At 29.5% G+C, this 24,929-nt stretch overlaps 3 protein-coding genes across 6 annotated transcripts in view; 1 reads left to right on the forward strand and 2 right to left on the reverse strand.

Annotated features, from left to right (window-relative positions):
* Positions 1–711: 711 nt before the first annotated feature.
* LOC112692891 (coatomer subunit alpha) lies at positions 712–5,768 on the reverse strand. The gene is made up of 3 exons (XM_025567707.1): positions 5,663–5,768; positions 4,362–4,771; positions 712–4,133 (listed from the first exon to the last, which is right to left on the reverse strand). Exons 2-3 carry the CDS (start codon positions 4,756–4,758, stop codon positions 847–849), a joined length of 3,684 nt encoding a protein of 1,227 aa, XP_025423492.1. The 5' UTR covers positions 4,759–4,771; positions 5,663–5,768; the 3' UTR covers positions 712–846.
* A 143-nt stretch (positions 5,769–5,911) lies between these two features.
* On the forward strand, positions 5,912–9,015 carry LOC112692893. 3 transcript variants are annotated; one of them, XM_025567708.1, is made up of 8 exons: positions 5,912–6,196; positions 6,334–6,521; positions 6,592–6,801; positions 6,884–6,949; positions 7,008–7,140; positions 7,303–7,817; positions 7,882–8,038; positions 8,737–9,015. In XM_025567708.1, the coding sequence occupies exons 1-8, from the start codon at positions 6,091–6,093 to the stop codon at positions 8,754–8,756; spliced, it is 1,395 nt and encodes a 464-aa protein (XP_025423493.1). In that variant the 5' UTR covers positions 5,912–6,090; the 3' UTR covers positions 8,757–9,015. The 3 variants fall into 3 exon arrangements, with proteins under 3 accessions (XP_025423493.1, XP_025423495.1, XP_025423494.1); XM_025567710.1 differs by having other exon boundaries at positions 8,743–9,015; XM_025567709.1 differs by lacking the exon at positions 8,737–9,015 and adding an exon at positions 8,123–8,202.
* Positions 9,016–14,019: 5,004 nt separating this feature from the next.
* The window catches only part of LOC112692894 (glutamate receptor ionotropic, NMDA 2B), a 384,123-nt gene continuing 373,213 nt past the window's right edge, over positions 14,020–24,929 (reverse strand). For both annotated transcript variants that reach the window (XM_025567711.1, XM_025567713.1), the window contains 14 exons: positions 24,252–24,393; positions 19,068–19,303; positions 18,829–18,973; positions 18,569–18,752; positions 18,364–18,473; positions 18,185–18,300; positions 17,884–18,007; positions 17,649–17,809; positions 17,172–17,353; positions 16,873–17,111; positions 16,534–16,724; positions 16,391–16,471; positions 15,844–15,945; positions 14,020–14,510 (listed from right to left, as the gene is read on the reverse strand). In XM_025567711.1, coding sequence (XP_025423496.1) covers positions 14,465–14,510; positions 15,844–15,945; positions 16,391–16,471; positions 16,534–16,724; positions 16,873–17,111; positions 17,172–17,353; positions 17,649–17,809; positions 17,884–18,007; positions 18,185–18,300; positions 18,364–18,473; positions 18,569–18,752; positions 18,829–18,973; positions 19,068–19,303; positions 24,252–24,393 — 2,059 coding nt within the window. In that variant the 3' untranslated portion in view covers positions 14,020–14,464. The remainder of the gene's footprint in view (positions 14,511–15,843; positions 15,946–16,390; positions 16,472–16,533; positions 16,725–16,872; positions 17,112–17,171; positions 17,354–17,648; positions 17,810–17,883; positions 18,008–18,184; positions 18,301–18,363; positions 18,474–18,568; positions 18,753–18,828; positions 18,974–19,067; positions 19,304–24,251; positions 24,394–24,929) is intronic.

The raw sequence follows: 24,929 nt of genomic DNA on the forward strand, positions 1-24,929 counted from the left end.
AATTAGATATAAAAAAATATGCACAGCAGTGGCGTTTATCATTTTACATACGTAATTAGAATTTGATATACTATTATTTTTATTAGCTCTTTGAATCATTATTTAACGATTAATATTTTTATAAGAACTTAATTTCTATGTAAAATGGGCCTCGATTTCTTATAGGCCCTAGATTCAAGGGTCATTAAGTTTTACGCAACGCTATTGCTAACAAGGTTATTTTGATAAACTCGATATCACATTACTATTAAGAGGAAGTCATATCCGCATGTATTGTCTCCGTCTTGCAACATAGTAAATCTAAGTTCAGTAGAACCTATTTCGTGTTTTCAGCTTTAATATTTAACTGACCGGATATAAAAATTAAAGTAAAAACATTATTTAAACGGTGATACAGGTTTTTTTTTTGATATTTAAATTTTTATACGAGTGATGATTGTGTAAAATATTACAATTAAAAAATAATCATAAGACGATTTTTCCTTATCTCTATATACCCGGTTTTACTGTATTTGTACCTATATATACACTTGTAGCGTATTTACGTTTAATATTTTATTCTAACATGTAAAAATGTATTTGGTTATACTGCCATTAATTTATCATTTATTTAATCAATAAAATAATTTTCAGAACAGAAAACAATAAACACATTAATAATAAACGTAATAATAATAATAATAATATCGTAGCAGTATGTATTATTAATAATATTATTGTAAATATAATGCACCTAAACATATAAATATATATAAATATAAACATTGAGTAGAAAAAAAATAAAACCGCAATCGGGGAACGTAATATGACAGATGATGGTTATTTTGGAATTTCGTCCATTGTCGTTTACCGATAGTGCGCGGTGGTTATTTTGAGTCCCGTGGCCTGTGCGCCGATCGAGGATATCTGACAGATGTTGCACACCTTGCCCCTGTGCGCGGGCTGATATGAGGCCGAGCAGAACGGGCACTTGACCTCCTCCTTGCCCTTGTAGATGGGCACGAACGAGTAGGCACATATGGAGAAAGGGTTGTGCTGGTCGTACGCCACCTGCACCTTGTTCACCGGGTTCAGGTCGCACGCCTGCAGCATCTTACGCGCCTGTTGTGCCACGTCGGCCCGCGGGCCCAGCTCCAGCAGCCGTTTGGCAAACGACGCGGCCGTGTTCAGGTTGCCGATCTTGTAGAATATGTTGATGGCCGTGCGCAGCGTGAGGATCTTGTGTGTCATCTGCAGGTCGCAGTGCGTGAAGTACGCGACCATCTCGGCGATCCGCTTCTGGTCGTCGGCCGTGGTCTTCGGGTACTCCTTCCGGGCCGTCTCCATTACCAGCCCGACCAGGTACTCCTTGCATATATGCACCAGCTGCGTCACCTCGGATACCTCTTGTTTCGTGTCAACGCACAGTAGCGGCACGGACAGCAGGATCGACCGGAACTTGGCGATCGTTTCTGGGAACTTGCCGGCGGTCGTCAGCTGGTAGCACGCTTGCAGCTCGCCGAGCAGCTGTTCCAGTTTCACGTCCAACACGGGTTTGTTGTTGCCGCCGCCCGTCTCTTTCCAGTTCCGGTTCGGGTACACGAACAGTGACGGATGGGTGGGCAACGGCGTGTACGACGTGCACGATTTCAGATACGAGTCCATGAAAAGACTTTTCAGCGGTTGGAAATTGGTGACACCTATCTGTTCGTTGAGCAGCTTGAACGCCGTCTCGAAGTTGCCAGATTTCACGTGGTCCACCACCAGTTGGCTGTTGGCCGACCAGACGAGCGTCGGACTCGCGCCTACTTGCGGCGCGACGAAATAATCCGCGTCTGGTTTCGACGCTTGCACCTCCAACGGCAATTCCACTTCTTCGTCCCCGACGTCCCAACCTTCTTCTCCGTCGACCAACGACGCCGATGCAGCCGCAGCTGATGCGGCTTCTTCTTCGGCTTCGGAACGTGTCGGCGATATACGGCCTTCTAGACCTAAATCGGCCTCGGCTCCCCAACCTTCTTCTTCTACGTCTTCGCCGAGTGCTGTGTCGATAAGACCCGACGCTTTGCCGGCTGACAATATGGCACCTTCAAAGAAACCTTTGGACACCGTTAACAGCGGCCAGTTCGATTCTGCTTGGCTTACGGGCGCAGGCGGTTTCAGTAACATAGCGTTCGGACTGATCGTTGGTAGGTTGCCCTCGTATTCTTCTTTGATGGATTCCGCTTCGGTGTCTAAACCGTGCGTCGCAGCTGTTAGGTAAGCCAGTGATTTGTGCCCGAGTTCGTTCAATATTTTGATCCTTTCGTGGCAGTCTCCGAGAAGAAGAGCACCTTGATAATGACCCGATACATCTTTACGAATTTCAGCGATTTTCATCATTTTTCTTAATTTGTCTAGATTACCGGTGATGAGATATAAAAACGATAACTTATCAAAGTTTTTCGTCCGTTGATAACACATTTCAACTACCTGATGGTTGCCTTGAAGTAATGCGGCCTGACCCAATTGTTCCCAACACGTTTTGTCATCTAAAGTTCTAGCCGCTTCTAAAGCAATATCTATATTACCACATTCTAGAGCTAAAGAAAATCTTGTTTTATTATCTTTTACAAAATGCAAAGCTACTTCCGGATATCCTTTTTGCTGTAAATATGCTATTATGGATTGTCCAATTAATCGATCATTTCTCACAATGTGTAAGACTTCCTCATATTTGCGTTTGATAAGTGCCAATTTAAATTTGTATTCAGTTACATCAATATTTAATACTCGTGGTCGACATTCCCTATCTAAGCAGAAAACTTGATTGCCACCGACCTTAGTAATGTAAATGGGAAGATCTAATGTTCGTATAATTCCATAATCTCCTCCATCTGGCAAAGCATATTTAATATGGTTACTTGTAGTATATATAAATGCACCACAATCATCCCATGCACCTGATTTGATTCTTGAATTTTCATGGATAGTACACAAAATTTCTAGTTTTCTGCTGCATATGTAAATATTATGTTTACATAAAACAGCCAATAATGATCCATCATTTGCCCACATCACATAACGACATTTGGCTATTTTGGCTTGGGCTAATACTCTTTTTTGAGTGACGTCAAACAATGTCAAGTTTTCAGGATCTCGAAGTAACAATAAACCTGTGCCAGCATAGAAAATCTCATCAATGTTATTTGGTCCAATATTTTTTTTTGTTAACTCGTTTTTTAAATTTTTCACAGCCAACATGTGTGTTTTATCGAGCACAGCAAACCGATTCCTGGCTATCCATACAGCCATTAAGCCACTGGATCGTTTACTGTCAGGTGCTTCAACAACATTACTGTCAGCAGATTCTTTAGGCATTTGATATAGATCATAAGTACTGTTTTCAATGTTTGAATTTCTAGTGCACACAATCATTGCATTTATAGCTGGATTATAACTGATACTGTATACAGGTGTACGTCCACCACCTCTCAGTTGCATGACTGTGTTCACTTTATGTGTAGTAAAATCAAGGCGATGCAAAAAGCGTTCTTTTACATAGTATAAGAAATTGCCAAACTGCGTAAATGCTGGTCTCTCGCGTTCCAACTTAAATATAACCATACCCGAATCATGTCCAGCTGCAAATAAGTTGGAGGTGGGATGTGCAGCAAGTACCCAAAATCGTTCATGTTCGCGTCTAAATGTATTGAGACATGTTCTCTTAGTCATATCCCAAACACGAATACTTTTGTCTTCTGAATTTGAAAGAATAAGCTCTTGCTTTGGATGGAATACAACACAAGACACATTATTGTAATGACCACGACAAGTGTCTACTTCCCATGCTTTAGAATCATTCATTCTCCACAATTTGATTTGACGGTCATCAGCACCAGAAACGATAAGTGGCATAGTAGGATGGAATGAACACCAATTAACACCGCGGTCATGGCCTTCAAGAACATGTTTAACAACAGCATCAGCTTGGCCAAATAAATCTGTAGCATTTGGGTTCTTTAAGTGATCATCTAGTCCACCAGGACCAGGAGCAACATTTTTTTTGCGTAGGCCAGAAATGTCCCAAACACGAACAGTCTGATCCAAAGATGCTGAAACTACTAAATCTTCAGATGGGTGGAATTGAGCACACATTACATAATGATTATGACCTGAAAAATAATAATACAATATTTGTATTTATTATACTTATCCAGTGGAGTATATTTATATTAATTAAATATTATGATATAGCTATATTTATATTAAATTTCAATAAACTTAAATTTAAATTTAAAATTTAAATAATTACATTTTTAGATATAAGTTATATAATTATTATTATAAATGAAAAAAAATGATAGAATAACATTTTAGGTTTATTTTGAATAATTAATTACCGGTAAGAACACAAATACAAGCACGGCTTTGCCAGTTCCAAATTCTAATTGTTTGATCATCTGATGCACTTAATATCCAAGGGTATTCATGATGAAACATTGTAGAACGAATGTAATCCAAATGGCCAAGTAATGTAAAGATGCATCGCCGTTGAGTATAATTCCATACTTTAATTTTGTAATCATCTCCACCTGATACAAATATAGGTTGCTGGCTATGGAAACTGATCCCACGTACTGGACCATCATGCTCATCAAATTTATCCAACAAAGTACACATGCGATAGTCCCATAATTGGATAACACCAGTATGGAGACTGGCTAATATCCATGGTCGCTTTGAATGAAATGTCAGGCCCTTTATACGGGCCGATTTAGTTTCAAATTTTGTCAACATATTTATAAATCACCTAAAATAAAAAATAATCAGTTGTCTTGCATGTTTAAAATATACATTTTTTTACAAACAAAATATTATTTTTAATAATAATTTCATTCATGACAATAAAGTTACAATTTTTAATGATAATATTTTAATTGAAATCTTGAAAATTAAGTACAACTATTAAGAATAATTATTTTTAATAGTTAATAAGTTTTCTTATAAATTCTAGTACATAATAATTTATAATTTTTGATAAAGTTAGTACGAAATATTTGATTCAAATAGAATATATTAAATTGTTAGTACATATTAGATAAGTTAGGTGGATAGATTATTTAATATTCTATATTGATTATTATAGACTTTGTAACATATTAATTTTAAAATAAAAGGTCTAAAACAATCAGAATCTTAAGAAAATAAAAAAAATAATTGAACTGAATGGGTAATTATTTCATTTGAATCAATCAATTCAATTGTTATACGAATATAAATACAGGCATTACTAGTTATAAGTTTCAAATATTTAATAATTATCACAATTTCAAGCGACAAGTAATTTAAATATATGTAATGTAGTTATTGAAATCTTTAAGCAGTCTTTAGGCGTACAATTATTTAATTCAAAGAAAATTTATAAAACAATAAATTTACTGCAAGTGGTGGATCCAAAAGTAACTTAATTGCAAATGAATATATTTAATCAAGTGTTTAATTAATCGAGTCTCATTAAAAAAATAAAAATAAAAAATTTTAATAATTTCTATGATGGAAAACACTGCACACACCCAAATGCTGGAAAGTGCTCACATTTGGTCATTGGGTGGCTAATTGGGATATAAGATAGAAATTGAATAGCATTGAGACTTGGAAACGTTATTCAGACATAGATGAAGTATAAATAGTAAGTACTTACTTTATAACTTCTTTAATATCGTAAAAAACTCATGATAAATGTAAACTGAAGGAAATCTCGATTTACTGAAATCAGCGAAATCTTCCAATTTATGTAACTTGTTTACGTGTATGTTGCTGATAGCCGACCGGTCGACTATAGCTATACCGTAACCGTGGTATACGTTTTTTTATCTGATAATATCTGTTCGCTCGTTAAAATATACATTAACCGGGCATAGATGGTTGAATTTCAAATTATTACAATTGGAAATACTTGACATTTGTTAATTGTTATTATTTATTGTTTAATCCATTCACGTAATATAAATTGTTTTCATGCTGTATCTGAAATTCGATTCTTCGGGTGTGTTCAGTCAATTATTAAATTAGATTCGATTAGATGTAGTGTTTAAATAACATAGTTACAATATATTTGAACATTTAACAATGGATGATTTTCTGCGAACGATAACTTCAGATTTTGGAGATATAGCTAGAAGCATCGGGTTCAGGTTCAATCAATACAGTGAACCAGTGGACTGGGATAGTTTAGGTAGTCATTTTGTTTAAAATCGTTTTTTTTCGAGTTGTATATTTTTGGAATTACATAATTAAATCTATTGAAATTTAATTATATCGCTTAACTATTGTACAATATTTCAAATCATTTTTGTGAATTGGTTCATGTAGATAGATTTGTTGTTGATGATATTGTTGAGAATGCTGATGTACAGTCTTTGTCAATGCTTGTAGCTAGTGTTCTCAGTTATAATATTGAAAAAATGAGTGTGTCGAAGAAAATATTTCGTCTATCACAGTTGATTATTGACTTTTTATTGCATTATAAAAAAAATTCAATTTTTAAGTTACTCAATAAAGTAAGTTTATCATATTTTTCTTAAATAATTAATGAAATATCCATTAACTTTGTGCTTATTAATTATCTAGGTAGATTCAATGGCACTCTGTGAGTTGTGTGGTAAGATGTTCATAGATGTTAACTACTTGAAATATCATTGTTTTAGACGGCATAAAGATAACTCATGTAATTTCATAAGTTCACCCAAAGATGAATACAATGAAAGTTTAAAATCAGAAATTGTTCAACTTCAAACACAGTTGAATGCATATAAGTCAACTTTTCACAGTAGATTACATGTAAAATAAATTTATGAATTGTAGTTTTTTATTATTTGTCTTAATTATTTAAAATAAAAAAAAATTCATACTATGATTTCAGAATTCTAATACATGCCAAGAATATCAGAGTTGTAATGTTGTTCATAAAAATATATTATCATACCATGTAAGTTACTAGTAGTCTTAAAACCGTACCAATCAATTAATTTGAATAACATTTTTAGTTGATTTCTCAACCAGGCGATAATCCTATGCAGACCCAAGAGATGTTTTGGAAACAAAAGTATGATAGCCTAGAAGAAAATTATAATAGCCTTAAATGTGAATATGATAAAAATCAAAATACTAGCAAAACTGGTAAATTAGGAGTTTTTTTGTTCCTTTTCTTAAACATTTTTATGAAATATAATATTATATAATAATATTTCAGTTTTTTTCTATATATATCACATAAAAAAATATTTTTAAAATTAATTTTTGAATAATTTATTATTGTAGTTAATATATAATATGTTTTAGCTGTAAACCATAGATATCAACAGTGTGATTTATATAAGACTGAACAATTATCAAAATATGTACAAACTGATGCTATAGTTGAAAGTGAAAACATTGTACATTCTCCTAAACGTCCACCACGAAATATTGATGTTATACAATGTAATGAGAATAATGGAAACTGCAGTATGGCAGATGCAGATATAAACCACTATAGTTTAGAATTAAAACCACACAATTATGATGTAAAGTTGGATAAAGATTTCTATGAGTTAAAGAAACTAAGACTCGAAGCCCGTATGAATATAAATGAAAACAATATTTGTGAAGATCATTCTGAGACATCTTCTGATTATGTAAACAGTTTAAATATTATATTAATACTTGGTCAGACTCAAATAAATGAATTATTTAAAAATGATACTCTACTGGATTTAATAAAATTTGATGTTAAAGAAGTAGTTAATAAAAGGTTGGAAGAATTTTTTAATTTTATAGATGAAAATGTTGAGGAAGATAATATTTTACTTGAAAAGGTAGTAACAATTAAAATTAAATATTAAAAGATTAGAATAATAAATATAATTGTTTGCTTTTAAGAGATTTTATGAAAATCAAGAAACTTGGAAAGACTATAATACAGAACAACATAATTCTCCAAAAAATGATGGAGATAAAATGTCGATTAAAAAAAATAAAACAGTTATGTCAAAATTAAAAAAGAAAGCGTTGCGCTTTAGCAAAATCTTTTCTCCAGGTATTATATATTTATCAATTATTTTAATTGTAAGATGTTAATTACACACACAATGTGCATGTTATAATATTATTATTTTTTTAGATTCAAAAAACCAATAAAATATAATTGAAGCTATTCATTTAACAAAACTCTGGATTTTTTTTATTTATATTATAAACCAAATATATATATATATAATGATTATAATTGGTTGACTAAGATAATATTATTCATGTTTTATTTTACTAAAAATTTCCACTACTGAAAATAATTTAGTTGTTAATAAAATATTTATATTTTTCTATTTTTTTTAATTTTTAATAACTGAACTTATTTGTGTACCAAAATTTACATATTTAGAAGAAAAAAAAAATTATTGAAATTGTCTTTTTATTATTATTTTTGAATAACATACACATTATGATTATATAGAAGTGTTTGAGAAGTTTGAAAAATTACTAAATACTTGAATACAAATTGTGATAATGGATGATTGGATGAATAATTGAATTATACATTGTAATTTAGTTAAATTTTTAATACATTTTGTTAATTATTTTTTGACATATTTTTTAAAAATATAACTTTTATCTTGTATTTGAACACTATTTTTTTTGTTATTGCCCTTCTCTTGTTACTTATTTTTGATAAAATAAAATAAAATATAATTTGATTATTTCATTGTAAATCAGGAAATTATTTTAATTACAAGGAAGTTTCAGATTTGAGGGCCTAAGCCTGAACGTTCACCCATCTCTATTAGAGATGATGTGTCAGTCCGGATGAGAGAAACACATGAACAATGAACACAAGTATCCAGCTCTGTATGTAAATGATGCTCGATCAATGCTGGGCTGCAGATCCCTGTATCAAATTCTAATTACAGTTTAACTTCATAATAACACTATTCAAGGGACTTATGTGAATATTGTTATAAGCAGAAAAATTCACTAATTGTAAGGGTTCATTAAAATAGAAATTAAAGTAGAAATGTATTAATAGTATAAATGTAATAAAATAATTCTGTTGTATTTGTAAAAATGATTACCTACCTTATATAATATAATTTATAATTATGAATTATGGTTATAGTATTTGTTAATTCAACTTATTAGGTTTTATGTTATGGGCATAAATATATTTATACTCAGTATAGGGCAGAATGGCTAAGTGAGCAAAATATATTTAGTGCAGAATCATGCATTTACCATGCCTATACCATCTAACACTTATAGATAATGAGTCTTATGTTTTTGTATTTCTGCCCCATTTTATTTCATCAATAATTTATTGAATGCACATTATATATGACAAGGTGTTAAGATCTTACATCACTGTAAGTTATATGAAGGCCAATAAATATACTTTCTACTCATTTATCATTTTATTGAATAAATAATAAAACTATTCTTTTTAATAATGTAAAACTATAATCTGATGCGAGTGGAATTTGACTGTGATTTGGCAGGGACATTAGACAATACATTTTTTTTCTTACCTTACCTGGATACTAACAATGTATAGTTAACCTGTAACCTGTTAATCTATGTATACCAAACCTGTATAGTTGTAATGTGATTACCCTTTTTCTCTTTTTTTAATTTTAAAAAGTTTAAAACTATTTTTATATCATTAAATTTTTAATTTCCTAATAATTAGAAAATTAGTATTTTTTGATACTTAGATTGAGATTCTATTGATCATTAGAAGTTCTATTTAATTTGTATAGATAACAAATGTATGCCTTGAAATCGTAATTATTCCCAAATTAATGATTAGTGTTTTTTAGCAATTTAGAATTTTAACAAAATGTATCTACTTAACTTATGTTTTGGTTAAATTCAAGAAACTCAAAATGAAAGCTTATAAAATAATTTATTAAGTAGGTATGTATTAGAGTTATTTAGACTCTAGAGTCTAGATATATATTATTATATTATTATTTTAATTTTACTACTTGTTCACTATGTGTATGATATCAATGAATAGAATATAAAATACTAAAACTGAACAGGTGCCTGTATATTTATTACACCAGAACTTTAAAGATAAAAAAACCACAAACAGTATATTTTTTTCTAAAAAATCAAATTGTAAGGCATTATATTGCAGTTAAAAATAAGAGATTAGGCCTTTGTAAGAAAGGGACCCTGACCCTAACCCTGGTGCTCCGGTTAGTGTAAGTACCTAAAGGGGTTAAGAGTCAATAATGTACTCTTAATACATTTTACTATAATGAAAACTATAGGAAGGTAGCCTTTCTAATAATAGTGTAATATCTGTTGTTTATTGATTGGGAAAAATTATGTTATAAATTTATTAATGATGATTTATGATATTCTTATTTTTTTGATTTAAATTATAATTGTTGATATTTTCAAACCCAGATGAAAAATTAAAATTACATCAACATATTTTTGTTTATTATGGAACTTAATTAAATGTATTTTACATATGTTAATTGATACTAATTTATTTACATTATTTGTAGATTGACAGTGTCTAATAAATTACAATATTAACATTTGATATTTATTGTGGTAAAATTGATAATATTATAAGCACAGGTGAAACTAGGAATTTTTACGCCCGGGGAAAATGTTAAAATTACGCCCTATCATAGACCAATAATTAAATACTCTTCTCGAGAATTGTTTTAACTTAGTTAAAAATATCAAATTAGTTGTTAATAAATACAAAAATTACATCTTCTAAAGTTTTACGCCTGGAGATGAATCTTCGTCTTCCATTCTCTAGTTCCGTCCCTGATTATAAGTATTATAATTTATCTATGACTAGTATATTTGAAACATAAATTAAGTTATCAACTTTTCCTTATCATTGACATTTGATTTATAGGAAATATTTTTTTTTCATCCATAAATTGATCATAAAATAAACAAGCGAATTAGTAGAAATGAAATGTTTTGTAACAATCTCAAAACTTTATAAATAATTTAAAACTAATGACTTCTTTGTGTTTTTAATAAATTACACAAAATATATTTATAGATTATACATTTAATATAAAACAACAAAACAATAACACAACGAATTGGCGTATTTATACAAATCACATTCTTAATAGCCTATTGCTATTAATATTTACATAGGTAAATAATTATTTTAAACTGAACAATTATGTTTAAATTATAACTAATATTATAAACTTAATAGATATACAAAAAATTAATTATTTTAGGTATTTAACAACAAACAGTAATGATATTTTATTATCTATGTAAATTATTTTTTAACCGTATATTGTTTAAAACATTCACAGTGAAACTTATTATTTAATTTTTAGAGACACCTAGGACATAATCTTTAATAAATATCTAGAATCAGTAGAATCAGTGTCGGATCGCATGATTTTTTTTTTTTAGGGGGGGGAGAAGGATTTATAATTTATCTAACTTCTTTTGTTGTTTAGAGTTGATGTTTAAATACAAATTGATAAATAAAAATTAATCAAAATTCACGTTAGATAGTATTCAGCCATCATTACAGTTGTATAGCATTATTACGTTTTCTAAAAAAAATTTTAAAATTATACTCCTACTTCAATAACGAAAAATCAAGATGCAAGTAAATTGGCGAGGAAAATTTGACAATTTCCTCAGGCGTAGCATTGTCTACAATAGACTCATCAATCAAACATTACTAGAATAACAGAAAAAAAAATTGTTTCGCTTTTTTAATATTAAAAATATGTATATTTGTTTTCCACATGACTAATATGTAGGAATAAGTTAACGTATCTAGATATATGTTATCGACCAACAACAACAATTCAAACGAAGACGGTCAAGATTAGAATGAAAGCACCTATTGGGACAAAGGTCTGAAAAAAATTGATTTGAAGGAGGTTGGAGGCCTTCTCCATCTGAGCACTTTCAAAAGGACAAAAACAGATTGGGTAGAGAACAACAATCTATGTACGAAGGAAGAATTGGGAATTATACAGTTGACCCGCGCTTGAATCATCGGGTCATACACACGTTACAAAATAGACGAGCGAGAGTGATAAAGATGACTATGAAAAATATTTCAAAGAATACTTTGGATTCGAAGAGGGCGTTAAAATAATATCGGATCATCTTGAATCTAAGATAAATAGGACATAACAATACAGCTGCTGACAGACCATCCGACGCAAAGCTATAAAATACAAGCAATGATCACAAGTTAAGCTTTTTAAATTAAGTGATGGGGTTGTTGAATGAGGGCATGGAAGCAGTGCAGACAGTATAAGCCGGTCAGACCTTCAAAGTCAATCATATCGTATATTAACGTGTCGTGGATAGCATTCGCTAAGCAACGACAAGGGGACAGCGACATTCGGATCAGGACGAATAAGCCGACGAGTCCACACATCATAGACAAAATCAAATTAGATCATTGGAAAAACTAAGGTGAAAAAAGTGACATTTAAAATGCGCAAATGATTCGTATCCGGTTTATGGTATCACACGAAAAAAAAAAATATTAAATACCCATATAATTATTTTTGTAGAGGTTTCACTGAGGTGTAAATAGCTAAGTTTCATACTGTGAATAATTTTGTTATATAAGTACTATATTTTTTTATCACTAATATAGAATATATATATATATATATTAATTTAATATTAAAAAACAGTTATTCAATATGCAATATTTTATATAAAAATTGGTATTATTATAAAAGCACCAGCAGATAGCGATATTTGTTTGTAAACAAAAATCTAAAATTCGCCTCAAGCTATAATTCACTAAATTAAAACCAAAAACTAAAATTGGCATAATATATTTTATCGCATTATGACAAGTGGGTAGTTAATATATACTAGCACATACCTAACCAGCCTATACGTTTTTACAGGAAGATACCTACATAAAAAGTATTCTTATTATAGTTGTCTCTCTGGTTTCAAATAATTTATATTTACCAAGCTAATATAATATCATAATATAATTGATATACAATATACTTTGTGCGTCATAGTTCATTATTCATTAATTAAATATTTGTGTATTTTTATTCACTTATATTTTTTTAACTGCAAATTTCTTTATGAAAACAATTCTTCAAAATACTAACATTTGAAATTAAATTTGGGTAGATATAAAATCAATGTTTAATTTATTTATATAGTTTAGTTGTTAAAAAAAAAATGGGTTTTTATGTCTATTGTAAATTTATTCTTTATTAAATTAAATCATAAAATGCATATTATATATCACGGCGATAATATATAACGTGCACCAATTAATTAAGAATTAAGATAATATTATTTCTTAATTCTGAATTAACCATTATGTTTTCATGATAAATGGCTCTGTCACGTAATTGAACAATTAATACACTGTTTATATTATTTTAACTTTTAGTATATGTTAATAATATCTCGTTTTTGTTATATATAGCAATTAATCGAAGAAAATTATGTCATAAGAAGGTGCCTAACTGTTATAATTAGGTTTATCTTTCCATTTCAATGTTTTGAATCAAAGGTTATACGTAACAAATAAATATATTAATTTATAGAGTATTATAACTTATAATGTATAATTTGTATGGATAATTATTATCTCTAAAGCTTTGTTTATTCTCTTAATAAAATAACTTTATTATTTTATTGGTTTTACTTAAAAATTAAACAGTAATTACTTATAAGTGTATATTTATACAGTACTAAATAGAGAAAAAGAATCAATGTAAATAAATATACAATTAAAACACAATTTTTCAATATAAGTAACATGATAATATAATAATATGTGATGTTTTTTTGAGCGATCCGATAAATTACGACAATAGCAATGCAGTTAAATTTTCATGAGATACATAATGCTAATATAATTATAACTTATTTTTTGCGTATAAAGAGAAAGGGATTTAATGTATAATTCAAGTACCTAGTAGAAGAGTTTTTGTTGTATAAAATAACAGAAATAGGGAGGACTGACATGAATAATATTTGTTTGAAATTTACATTTCATAAATGAATATCTAGTGTATTACATTATTGTCTTTTTAAAACTGTTTAAAAATAATATTTTTATTTATTTTCTTAGTTATTGAGCTTTGTTTTCCATGTATAGTTTCAGTATCCATTTCTCTCCGTACGCTTACGATAGCGACGCAAAATAATAATATTATTACAGAAGAAATTGTTTATAACGACACCGACAGGATCATTAAGATTACTGATGTATCTCATTTATACGCTGTTCGTACCGGTGTTAACTTCTGGATCAACGTCCTATCAGGAAAATATAAGATTTAGTCGTACGAATATATACGTCGTGTAGAACAGTAACGTTATAAACGGTTTCTTCTGTGTTTACTTACAATACCAACTTAAGTATAGTTTATATATTATTTCACAATTCATGTTTTAATTCTAAATCTATTTATGTAGCTAAGGTCATAATGTACGTTCTAGACTGCGGTTGAAACTACACGTCGAACAAAATTACAGAACTGTCTCCATTTCGGCGATTTCTGTCCTGAAAATACGGTTTATGGTTGACAGTAAACGTGTAATAACAACAATATAAAATATTATAAAGTATAATATTAAATAATAATATAAAATATTATGATTATTTTTGACGTATTATTATTATAAAAATACTGAATTGGAGTACCGAGTGGTGAGTATTAACTCTTATTTGGTTGCAATAGTGATGGCCACAAAATCAATAATATAATTAAAAATTAAGCTGACTTAAAAACGATATTATATGATTGGTATTTTTAATTTTCTCAGCTGTTATGGATGAATTAATTTCAATTAAACATTTATTAGGTGTGGAGAAAGTTTTAAAAAATATTACATAATGTATTGGTATAGAATATTTCCTGTTGATATTTTAATCTGATCAAAATTTTTAATACTTATTAGCAATTAAATATGGGTCTGGGTATCTATACGAAAAATGTTGAAGATATTCCGTTTTGAAATAAAAATGTATGTCACTATTAGCATTGTGTAAGACTATATAAATCATAACAAGAAAATAAGAACCGACTTTTTTAATTATAATTATTTAGCGTAGTGTTGTATAAACGTGTAGTGATGTCTGAGTTGTATAGAAAAGTTTATTAATTGTATGTTCACCAATTTTTTATGTACAAATTGTAAATATAGGTATACTCTATGGAAATATAATTAAATGAACTTTTTTTTTTTAAATCGGAAAACGATTTTTTTTTCACATTTAGTTAATATTTCTGAAATTATCGATGGATAAAATACCTAGTCAAAAATTTGACCAATATTTTTGAAATTATTGTAATTTAAGCTGCATATGTAATAAGTATAAAATAGACTATTAATATGTTTGATGTGGAGAATGAGAATGCGCCAAAACCAACATGTGACTGGTATTTATTAATATTTTTTATCTTCAGACATATAAATACATAATATAGTCTAAAAGTTATTCGTATTATATTATATTGGCTTGATTTTAAAACTTTATCAAAAAAGCAAGATATCGAAAATTATTTGCGAAAAAAAAAATGGTGTTTCCATTTAAAATATAAAAGTTTATATTACTACAGGATAGCTATTCTTTAAGAGGTAAAAAAAATGTATGTGTTTGAAATGTTCGTATTTTAGTACATTTTCCGAAAATCAGAATTTGAAAAAATTTATAATTTAAGCATAAAAAAGGAATGAGTAAACTTAACAAATTGTTTTTTAAAAAAAATATAAATTTACTCTAAAAATGATTTAAAAACAATGTATAATTTGATTTGAAAATAATTATCAATTAATTGTCTTATCAATATAAATATTTTTGGCTTTTATGTTTTTTCAAGTTTTTACCTGAGAGGTTCATGGTCATATCTATTTGCGTACTCGGTTGAAATAATGCTAGGTCTCACAATATCGCGTTGTCTTAGTGGCGATGCCGGTGAAAATTGATATCTATAACGGAAAGAAACATGTTAATAAATAAATATAATTTAGCTTACTACATAAACAACTATAATAGTATTAGTTAACTAATTTGTTTTGTTCGATTTTTCTTTACACAATTAACGCACATGCTACTAACTATTTACATTTCAACAATAACATATAATTATTAGATGATCTATTTAGCGCGTCAAGCAGTATATTATTAAATATACATATGTATATTTAGTATTACCAACTAGGCTCATTATAATAATTTATGTTTGACGGTTTATTGGGTCACCTATCTACCCGGTTCTATAAATCTATACAAGCGCGTTTAAATGCTTTGGTTCCATGTTTTTTCTTACCCCATTGCCTAAAGGTACTAATATTTAGCGCTGCAAAGCGAGTTCGATGCTCGATGTTTCTACCTATCCTATTTTTTTTTTTTTTTTTTTTTTTTATCTCTTACTGTTTTTTATCCGGATATTTATCGTGGTTTTCAGTGATACACTGAAATAGCCTAGCGGAAGGTGACATCGCTTTCTTCCTCCTGACGACACAAGTTTAATTTGTTTCAAAACATCTGGACATACTAAAAATGTGATAATTTACCTTTTTTCCGACTTTAGTTTTCTCAATTCCAGTTCCTTTTCCAATTGTTTCATTTTAGAATATGTACTCATCAACTGATTTCTGAGTAGCTGATACTGCGAGTCACAAACCGCATCCTTACAACGACGGAATTTCAAAAAGTCTTGAGCTTCATACACAGCACCCCGAAATGTTAACGATTTACCCATGCTCTGTATAAAATAAACAAGTAAAAGTATGAAATTATGTTCAATTCTAACGACCTCTATCCACCGATTTCACTGACTAACTGTAGTATTTATTACAAATTTTATACAAATAGTTTACTATTTTATTACATAATATTATTGTATTTCTTACCAAACTAATAAGGGCACAGCATCCACCTTGATCGGTTTTTGCTAATTTCTTTCTGAAAAAGTTAAAATATAAACACTCCAGCAGGAGTATCAGAGCGGCCAACAGTGTACCACCCATCAACAGTAAAAATGCCGACAAGAACTGTTCGAGGGCCAAGGGATCACTGGTGGCATTTTGATCATGATCATCAGGTTTACACGTTCCGGTCATCCAAAATCTTTGTAGTCTTTCAAGATCACCTGAGAACATTGTTAGGTATTTCATTTAATACTGCAGTGCATTGAATTAATCTGCCATACCATTTTCACGGAAATCCAATAGTCTCTTGTTAAACATCTGAACGTATTTTGAGTTTCTCTGAAATGCAATGGCGTAGCCGGTTTTCGCATACCACGAACCAACGGTCAACAAACGACAATCGTCATCTTGTGTCACTAAGTAGTCAAGTACCGTTCCATCATAGATAAAAGCATCGAGTTCACTGCAATAAAAATACGTTCATTTATAAGTGGATACGTTGTCAGTACTTATATGCAAACAAAACGTTATTTTTTACACGGTCATGTTGTTATTATTATTAATTGAAATTAAATTAATTTCGAAATATTTCGTATTTGATTTAATGAAATTACAACAAATCATCAATTACCAGCATGGACAGTTAATAATAGTTGATAAATCATCGTCGCAAATATTTAAAAACATCAAAACGATTAAATACTTTGTATTGCCTTTGTATACGAATGAATCTGCAATGGAAAATGTAGTATACTTACGCGGTGAGTAACGAGTTGAGCCCATCTGTTACGGTATTTCTGTTGAAACTTTTCATGTAATTAAACATCTCCGGAAAGTATTTGTGAATGGTTGAATCTATATGAGAATGAGGCACGGTACCAAATTTGAACATGGGCTTGTGACTATGCGGTTTACTGAGCTGGAAACAGCATGTTAAATATGAATTAACCATCATTGCCGGTAACGCAAACAACGCAACGTTTGGATAGTTACCCTATAATCGTCGATTCCCATGAAATCGTAATATTCTTCACGGGTAATCATGAACGCGGCCAAATTGGCAGTGTATATAGCTAGAAACACTACGGCGAACATAGCCCATATGTTGGTCATAAATCTGAAATGAATACACGCGATTACACGGTTATGCAGTCATATCGTTTTATTGGATGACGTTGAATTTCAAACGTATTCCGTTTAAAGATGGCGTTTTCGAAACGAAGCGTTTCGCTAATTAATTATAGTTTTAACGTTTCACATGTAACGTTCATGTAATATAACTTGACATAGGTACCTAGATGTAATGCCCCTTGGTATATCTACTTGCACCGCTGCTTGAAATAGCACCGCCCATATAAGCCAGTACGTTCGGAATAAGGAAAACCTGTGATTCGGAGCTTGCGAAACCGACTGCAATCGGAGAAAATACCGTTATAAGTACGAGTAGTAATATTTTTTATTTAAAAACCATACTTTCATATCGAAACCAGAAGGGCTCATCCACTCGAAAGCGAATATCGAAAACGTAGCTGCTTGTATCGCCACCACTCCTACCATCATCCACGATGCAGTGTCGAACGGTTCTGTAGAAACGAAAAACACGCATGTAGTTCGGTTTATGTACGCGTATAACGGTTTTTTTTTTGTTTAAAAAATATAACGTTATGGTAGTACGTACCCAAAAAAGCAGTCGGTGAAATGATACCGGTTCGCTTGGTGACGGCTATCGAGATGCCAGTTTCCATGAACGGTAGACTGAAGTCGACTACAGCTTCTCGGTCTGAGTTTATCATCAACGACGTCATCACCATGTCGGTTTTCCTGTTCACTAACTCTGATATCAGACCGTTCCATTTCCCGTTCTGAATTCGAGGGCACACGCAATCGTTTAAATGTAAGTTCAGTACTATTTACTTAGCATGCGTAACATTTTATTACCTCGAGTGTTCCCCATTTGCCGTCTTCGACCCGGCTGAGTTCGTATGTAAAACCCAAGTCTTCGGCAAACTTTTCTAACAGATCTATACAAAATCCTGAACAGCACTGAAAATAACTACCGTTGCGATGAGCCTCCGAGTCCGTCCTGAAAATCGTAAACGTCAACAGTGTTACTGTTATACTCGGAGGCACGTATCATAAATATATAGTTTACGTGTAATGATAACAACAACAATTACCGATGTGAACTACTGCTATTGTCTCGAGCCATCCGGCATAAAACACCCCTGTTCATACTACATTTCCCGGTTATTGGGTCTGGTGGTGCGAGCGTTATGTACGGTGCTTCTTCCAAAAACGTAATTCTTAGATTAAACTTTTCCGGTACCCCTTGCGGTGGGGTGTGACTATCTCCTGGCCATACGATATCTTTTATATAAAGCCCTTCACGTTCCCATGATTTCCAAACACCGATCTAAAAGTAAAATAAATAAAAATCTCTTTATTTGGCAAAAGTAAAGTTTTGGTAACAAAAAATGGTTATAATTATATCAAGAGATAATAAGTTTAATGATTTTTAAATGACTTTTAATGCAATTACATTTCGTAATAATTACTTCAATTTAATAACAGTTATAAATTTAGAACTCCTGTTTAGTATTTAAGCCTTAACGCATGTGTAACAATGATAGTAGAGTGACAAATTTCAGTTCATTAGTCCTTAATTACTTTTTATTTAATTTTATTTAGTATACTTTAAAATACGTAATTACTACGAGTATTGTCACGATTGTCGATATTGAAAAGAATCCTTTTAGCCGGTTTCGTACTATTCAGTCCTACCCTGTCACCTACAAAAATACCAGGAAAATATTATCAATCCAGCAGTTGTTTAGTGTATATAAGGTTATTTTTTAACATTAATTTTCGAGGAAAAATTGATTGTTTTGAAAATTGTTTTAAGCAAAATGTTTTTTTTTTTTAATTTTAAAATTCTCTAAACACGTAAAAGAGTAGCTGAAGAATGGTATTTTATATAAGCACTAAAAAATATATCCAAACACTGTATGCGTTCACAAATAAATATTAACATTGATATTTAAATATTCAATTTTTATAGATAGCATATTTAGAAAACTTTTCAGTTTCAGAATATAAAATTAAAAAAATATACGATGCAGTTTAAAAAATTGGAAGTGCTACAAAATTATTATGCTAAATAAAATCAAATTTTATATTTTGATTGGGTAATAATAACTTATATAATGAATATAGAATTATAATTCAGTCATATTATCAAAAACACTTGAGTTGATCTAGAAAACGAAAGTTTCAAAATTCTTCAGTATACGTACATTTATATTTTTATTCCAATTAGTAACTCAAGCTCTTGTAGTAATAAGGAAGAATTAAATTCTTTGAGTGCTAAACATCGTTATTTGAAGACCAATGTTTTTATAAACATATTGTGTTTCAAAAGATTAAAAGTTGCACAATTTAGGTGTTTCTATGAAAAACGTATTAACACAACTTTCTCTTTTTCCCAAAACAACTTTTTTCAGTAATAGTGATTTTCTGTTGCAAATGATTGAGACAAGTTAGAAAATATGTGTAACTTTTAATAATTAAATATTTGAAAAATAAAAAAATAAATAATTTGTTCATATTTTAAAGGTTTTTTTTTTTTTGATTTGCTGCCAAACGTGTCTTTTTCTGGAAATGACGTATTTTGTCCATAATTTTTTGATATTGTTTGTTTTTATATATTTTTCCATACTTGGTATCAAGCTAAATAATGTAACTTTTTAAAATATATAATAGATACATGGAAAATATTTATTTATATAAGATTCAATAAAATAGAATTGTTAAATTTGGAAAATAGTATTTTATAATCATGTATTTCATACTATTATATCATACATATAATATCATTTTATACTATGGTAAATATATAATATATATATAATACAATATAAAATATATAAAGTATCAATTGGTAATATTAAAATAACAAAAAAAAAAAAAAAAAAAATAAAAAAAAAAATAATTGAGTATATTCAATATAAATCAAAATTCCATTTTTATCTTAAAAACCATTATTCAATTCTTCAATGTTTGGCTTAAAAATATTACAGTAAAATTTTTTATCTTCAGGAATTTTAAAATATTTCTTTAAGTTTTTATATCATTCTGTTTTGGGTTTTTTATATGATTGAGTTGTTAAATCTTCAAGACATTGTTAAAATTTTCTTAGTTTCTAATATATTGTATAAAATATAATTTAAAATAACTTAGAATTTAGCATGACGAAATATATTTTAAGTTTAAAGTATAATTAATAATTGTTTTTCATAAAAATATGGGATTACGAATATTCATGGTGATCATAATACAGCATTTAGTACTATCACAAAGAAGCCAATAGCATATATCATGAACGTTGGCGAGAAATTACAATAATATGGATAATCCGTATTATATAATTATTTTATGTTGACTTTCACATTATTTTTTAATGCATTGAACATGGTCGGGGTGACCAGTAATAAATATGATATTCAGTAATGGTTTTCTGGTCCTTTTGAATATATTTAAACCTCAGCTTGGGAGCATAAAGGAAAGGATCTTAATATTACAAATAAATGTGGATTGATTTAGATATTACTGAAGTTCAATACATAATATAACTTATTGGCTATGGATGTCTATAGACTAATATGGAGTTTAGCTACAACGGATGGTGGTTTTGGCCGAACTACCTTTTCTTACTTATTAGATATTAGCCGTCAGCTTTACAATAATGATACATGGTATATGCCCTAGTTGGAACGTAGTGTCTACTCAGTAAATGTTTATATTATATGCGGAAATCAATAATAATGTAACAATCGTTACAGTATAATTGTTAGTTTTGTTTTAAACCATATAATATTTTAATACAAATTAATGAAATCATTTTAATTTAAATGATTCATTGGTATTAGCACCTATTATATAAATGTAGTTAAATTACCATATAAAAAACATGGGAAATATCACGTTTTGATGTATTATGGAATATAATGATGAATGTATTACATTTTAGAAAAATATGAGATGTAAGACCTATAATAAGGTACAGGTAATAGTCGTTTTGGAAAAAAAATGTATTGGAAATATTCGTGCTTTCAAAAAAAAAAAAAAAATAAACAAATAAAAATATTAGTACAAACTTAATTGTAGTTAAGAAATAGTATGTAAATAATGGTTTCAATCGATTTTATTAGAAATGAAAACAACACGTTTTGCATAGAAATACCTCAATTATGAACAAATATTTGGTACCTACTATTGACTTCATTAAACGTTTAGTTGTTCATAATGACTTTCACTGTTTTGTTTATACGAAAAAAAAAAAAAACTCTACCGAATATGTGGAGAGTTATAAAAATAATATTCTAAAAATATTTAAACCTAAATACATTTTTTTTTTTGATTAAGTAATATTATTTTTGACGTAAGAAAATTCTTTATTTTTAATACGTATTATAACCGTTAATTGTAAGGGCTTATAATAATATAGGGTGTCTCAAAAAGAAGACAGTATTTAAATCTGCTATAAATTAAATTTATTTTTTTAAAAAAATATAACAAATATATCATTCTCTTCAAGAGAAATTAAGGTTTAACAGTGAAAAATAATATCGTGCATATGACTCTCCCTACTAATCCTACAGACGAATATTCTTTCCATAAAATTTACTATCACTCGATTACACATTGCCCATAAAGTTTGTTGAAGACACGACGAATTTTTTGCTTAAGTTCCAAGACATTTTGAACTTTGTTCTGGTAAACTCGTGACTTAGTGTATCCCCATAAGAAAAAATTATACGGCGTCAAGTCACAAGATCGAAGGGGGTAGCTTTGGTCTCCATGCAACGAGATAAGTCTGTCCAGGAATTTCTTACGCATATTGACAAGTTGAAACCATACACTGTTGATGTTCATTCGATCCAAATGAGTTCAAAGAAAATTACTGAGCTCAGTAGGTATTCTTATATGGTTACAATAAGACGGCGTAACTTGTTACACTTAAAGAGAATTCTAATGTCGTTGCATGGCCAAAGTTACCCACCTTCATCTTGCGACTTGATGCTATGTGATTTTTTTTTAGGGATACACTAATTCACAAGTTTAATAGAACACAGTTCGAAATGTTTTGGATCAATTAAGTGGTGTATAAATACACATTTATAGATACATTTCAAAATTTTGTAATTTTGGTATGCACAATACAACATGTTTTGTTTTAAATAGCAACATTTATTTCGGACACCGTATTCGGATTGGCCTATTTTTTCAAAGGAATTTCGATATATCAACTATGGTTCTAAAATAAAAATTTACTGTATAAGATCAATTTACATTTTAAAAAATAGCAAATTATTAATATTCATTAAAATGCATAAAACTATTTATAATTATTTATTACTGGTTCCTTTATGAATAATCTTAGATATTTTTTTTTTATACATGTTATACGTATAATTGAAATATTAACAGCATATAATATCAGTTAACTAAAAAACCAACAACTTATGCAAATGCTTTTATTTATAGTAAATACAATAGAAATTGTCGTCAATCAGCTGAAATGTATGGTGAATAATACCTAAGTCGGTATCATCCATTAAAAACACTTTTTATTAAAATAGAAAAAATATTGATTACCCATGGAGCATATTCTGAGGAAATATCCCTTAGAATATCCAGAGTAAATAATATTAAAGAAGATGAGGAATTTTAAATTTTAGTTTATATTAGATCGAATCCACGATCTTCGGTTAGACTTTTATAATCGATTTTTAATAATTGATTGTTTATCCATATTATGTTAATTTTGTCTATAATACGTATAAAAAATACGTAAAAATATTAAAAAGAATAATCAATAGTAAATAATTATAAATATTTGTATGCATTTTAATGTATCGTAAAAATGTATTATTTATTAAAATTAAAATGGCCCTTATTCAGTCAATTTTAGAACTATATTTGATAAATCCTAATTACTTTAAAAAATAGAATTATCTGAATATATTACTTAAAATAGGTGCTGCTATTAAAAAAAACATATACTACGGCGCATGCGCATACTAAAATAATAAAATGTTTGAAATGTATCTATAAACGTGTATTTATATATTACTAGTTAGAAAAAAAAAATTTGATTTATTCCAATATAATTTAGCCAAGAAATGCAGTGTTCCTTAAGTTGGTGAACACACATTGTATAGACAAAGTGGATTTTTTAAATTTAATAGTTTTCCGGGACCGAGGAAAGAGGTTAGACTGATATTCGATTAAAATGTATTATAATTAAAAGTCCATGAGATACATTTTTTACGGAGACTTGATTACATTTATGGATCACTTACTTCTTCCCAAACAAGTGAATTTCCAACTCCGGGTCTTAGATTCATGATTTTCAACTCCGCGGATTTTAAAACACCGTCAGCGGTGAATTCAACTTTTGGTTTTGCCGGTTCTACATGTTCGACACTGACATTTCTTAAGTACCTAAAAATTTTTTTGAAAAGTGCTAGAATACGTGTTGCACATTACAATAATATACATTGTGTTATAATACGAATGTTATTACAACTTGCTTAGCTATTGCTTAGCGGATGTATAAGTAAGCACATGCTCGCCAACATGTTATAAATAACCGCATATTGATGTGTGCACGGAATTGAATCGCTTTGCAAATCGAATTTTGTTGACAAAACCAATCTTTAAATCGCATTTATACTCATATATGTATATTTTTTCGATTCTCAGTTGATATTCGGGAATTTCAATTCGAATTCTTACCATTTATTTTAACAACACGGAGTGTATTTTATAAGGGTAGTTGGCGAAGAAAGAGACCGACACAAGTCTAATAAACGCTTCCGGTGATTGAATCGATGTTGATTAATCCTCAGGAATTTATTCAACTGTCATCAAACAACGTTTTGTTTCTATCTTATATAACGGTAAAACGTGTGAGAATGGGTTTTTTCCCCACGAACTTTTAATAGTTAATATGGAAAGCCGTTGGAAAATCTCAGACC

Source organism: Sipha flava, unplaced genomic scaffold (genome assembly GCF_003268045.1).
Source record: "Sipha flava isolate LNK unplaced genomic scaffold, YSA_version1 78_pilon_pilon, whole genome shotgun sequence".
In the NCBI taxonomy this organism is placed as follows: domain Eukaryota; kingdom Metazoa; phylum Arthropoda; class Insecta; order Hemiptera; family Aphididae; genus Sipha; species Sipha flava.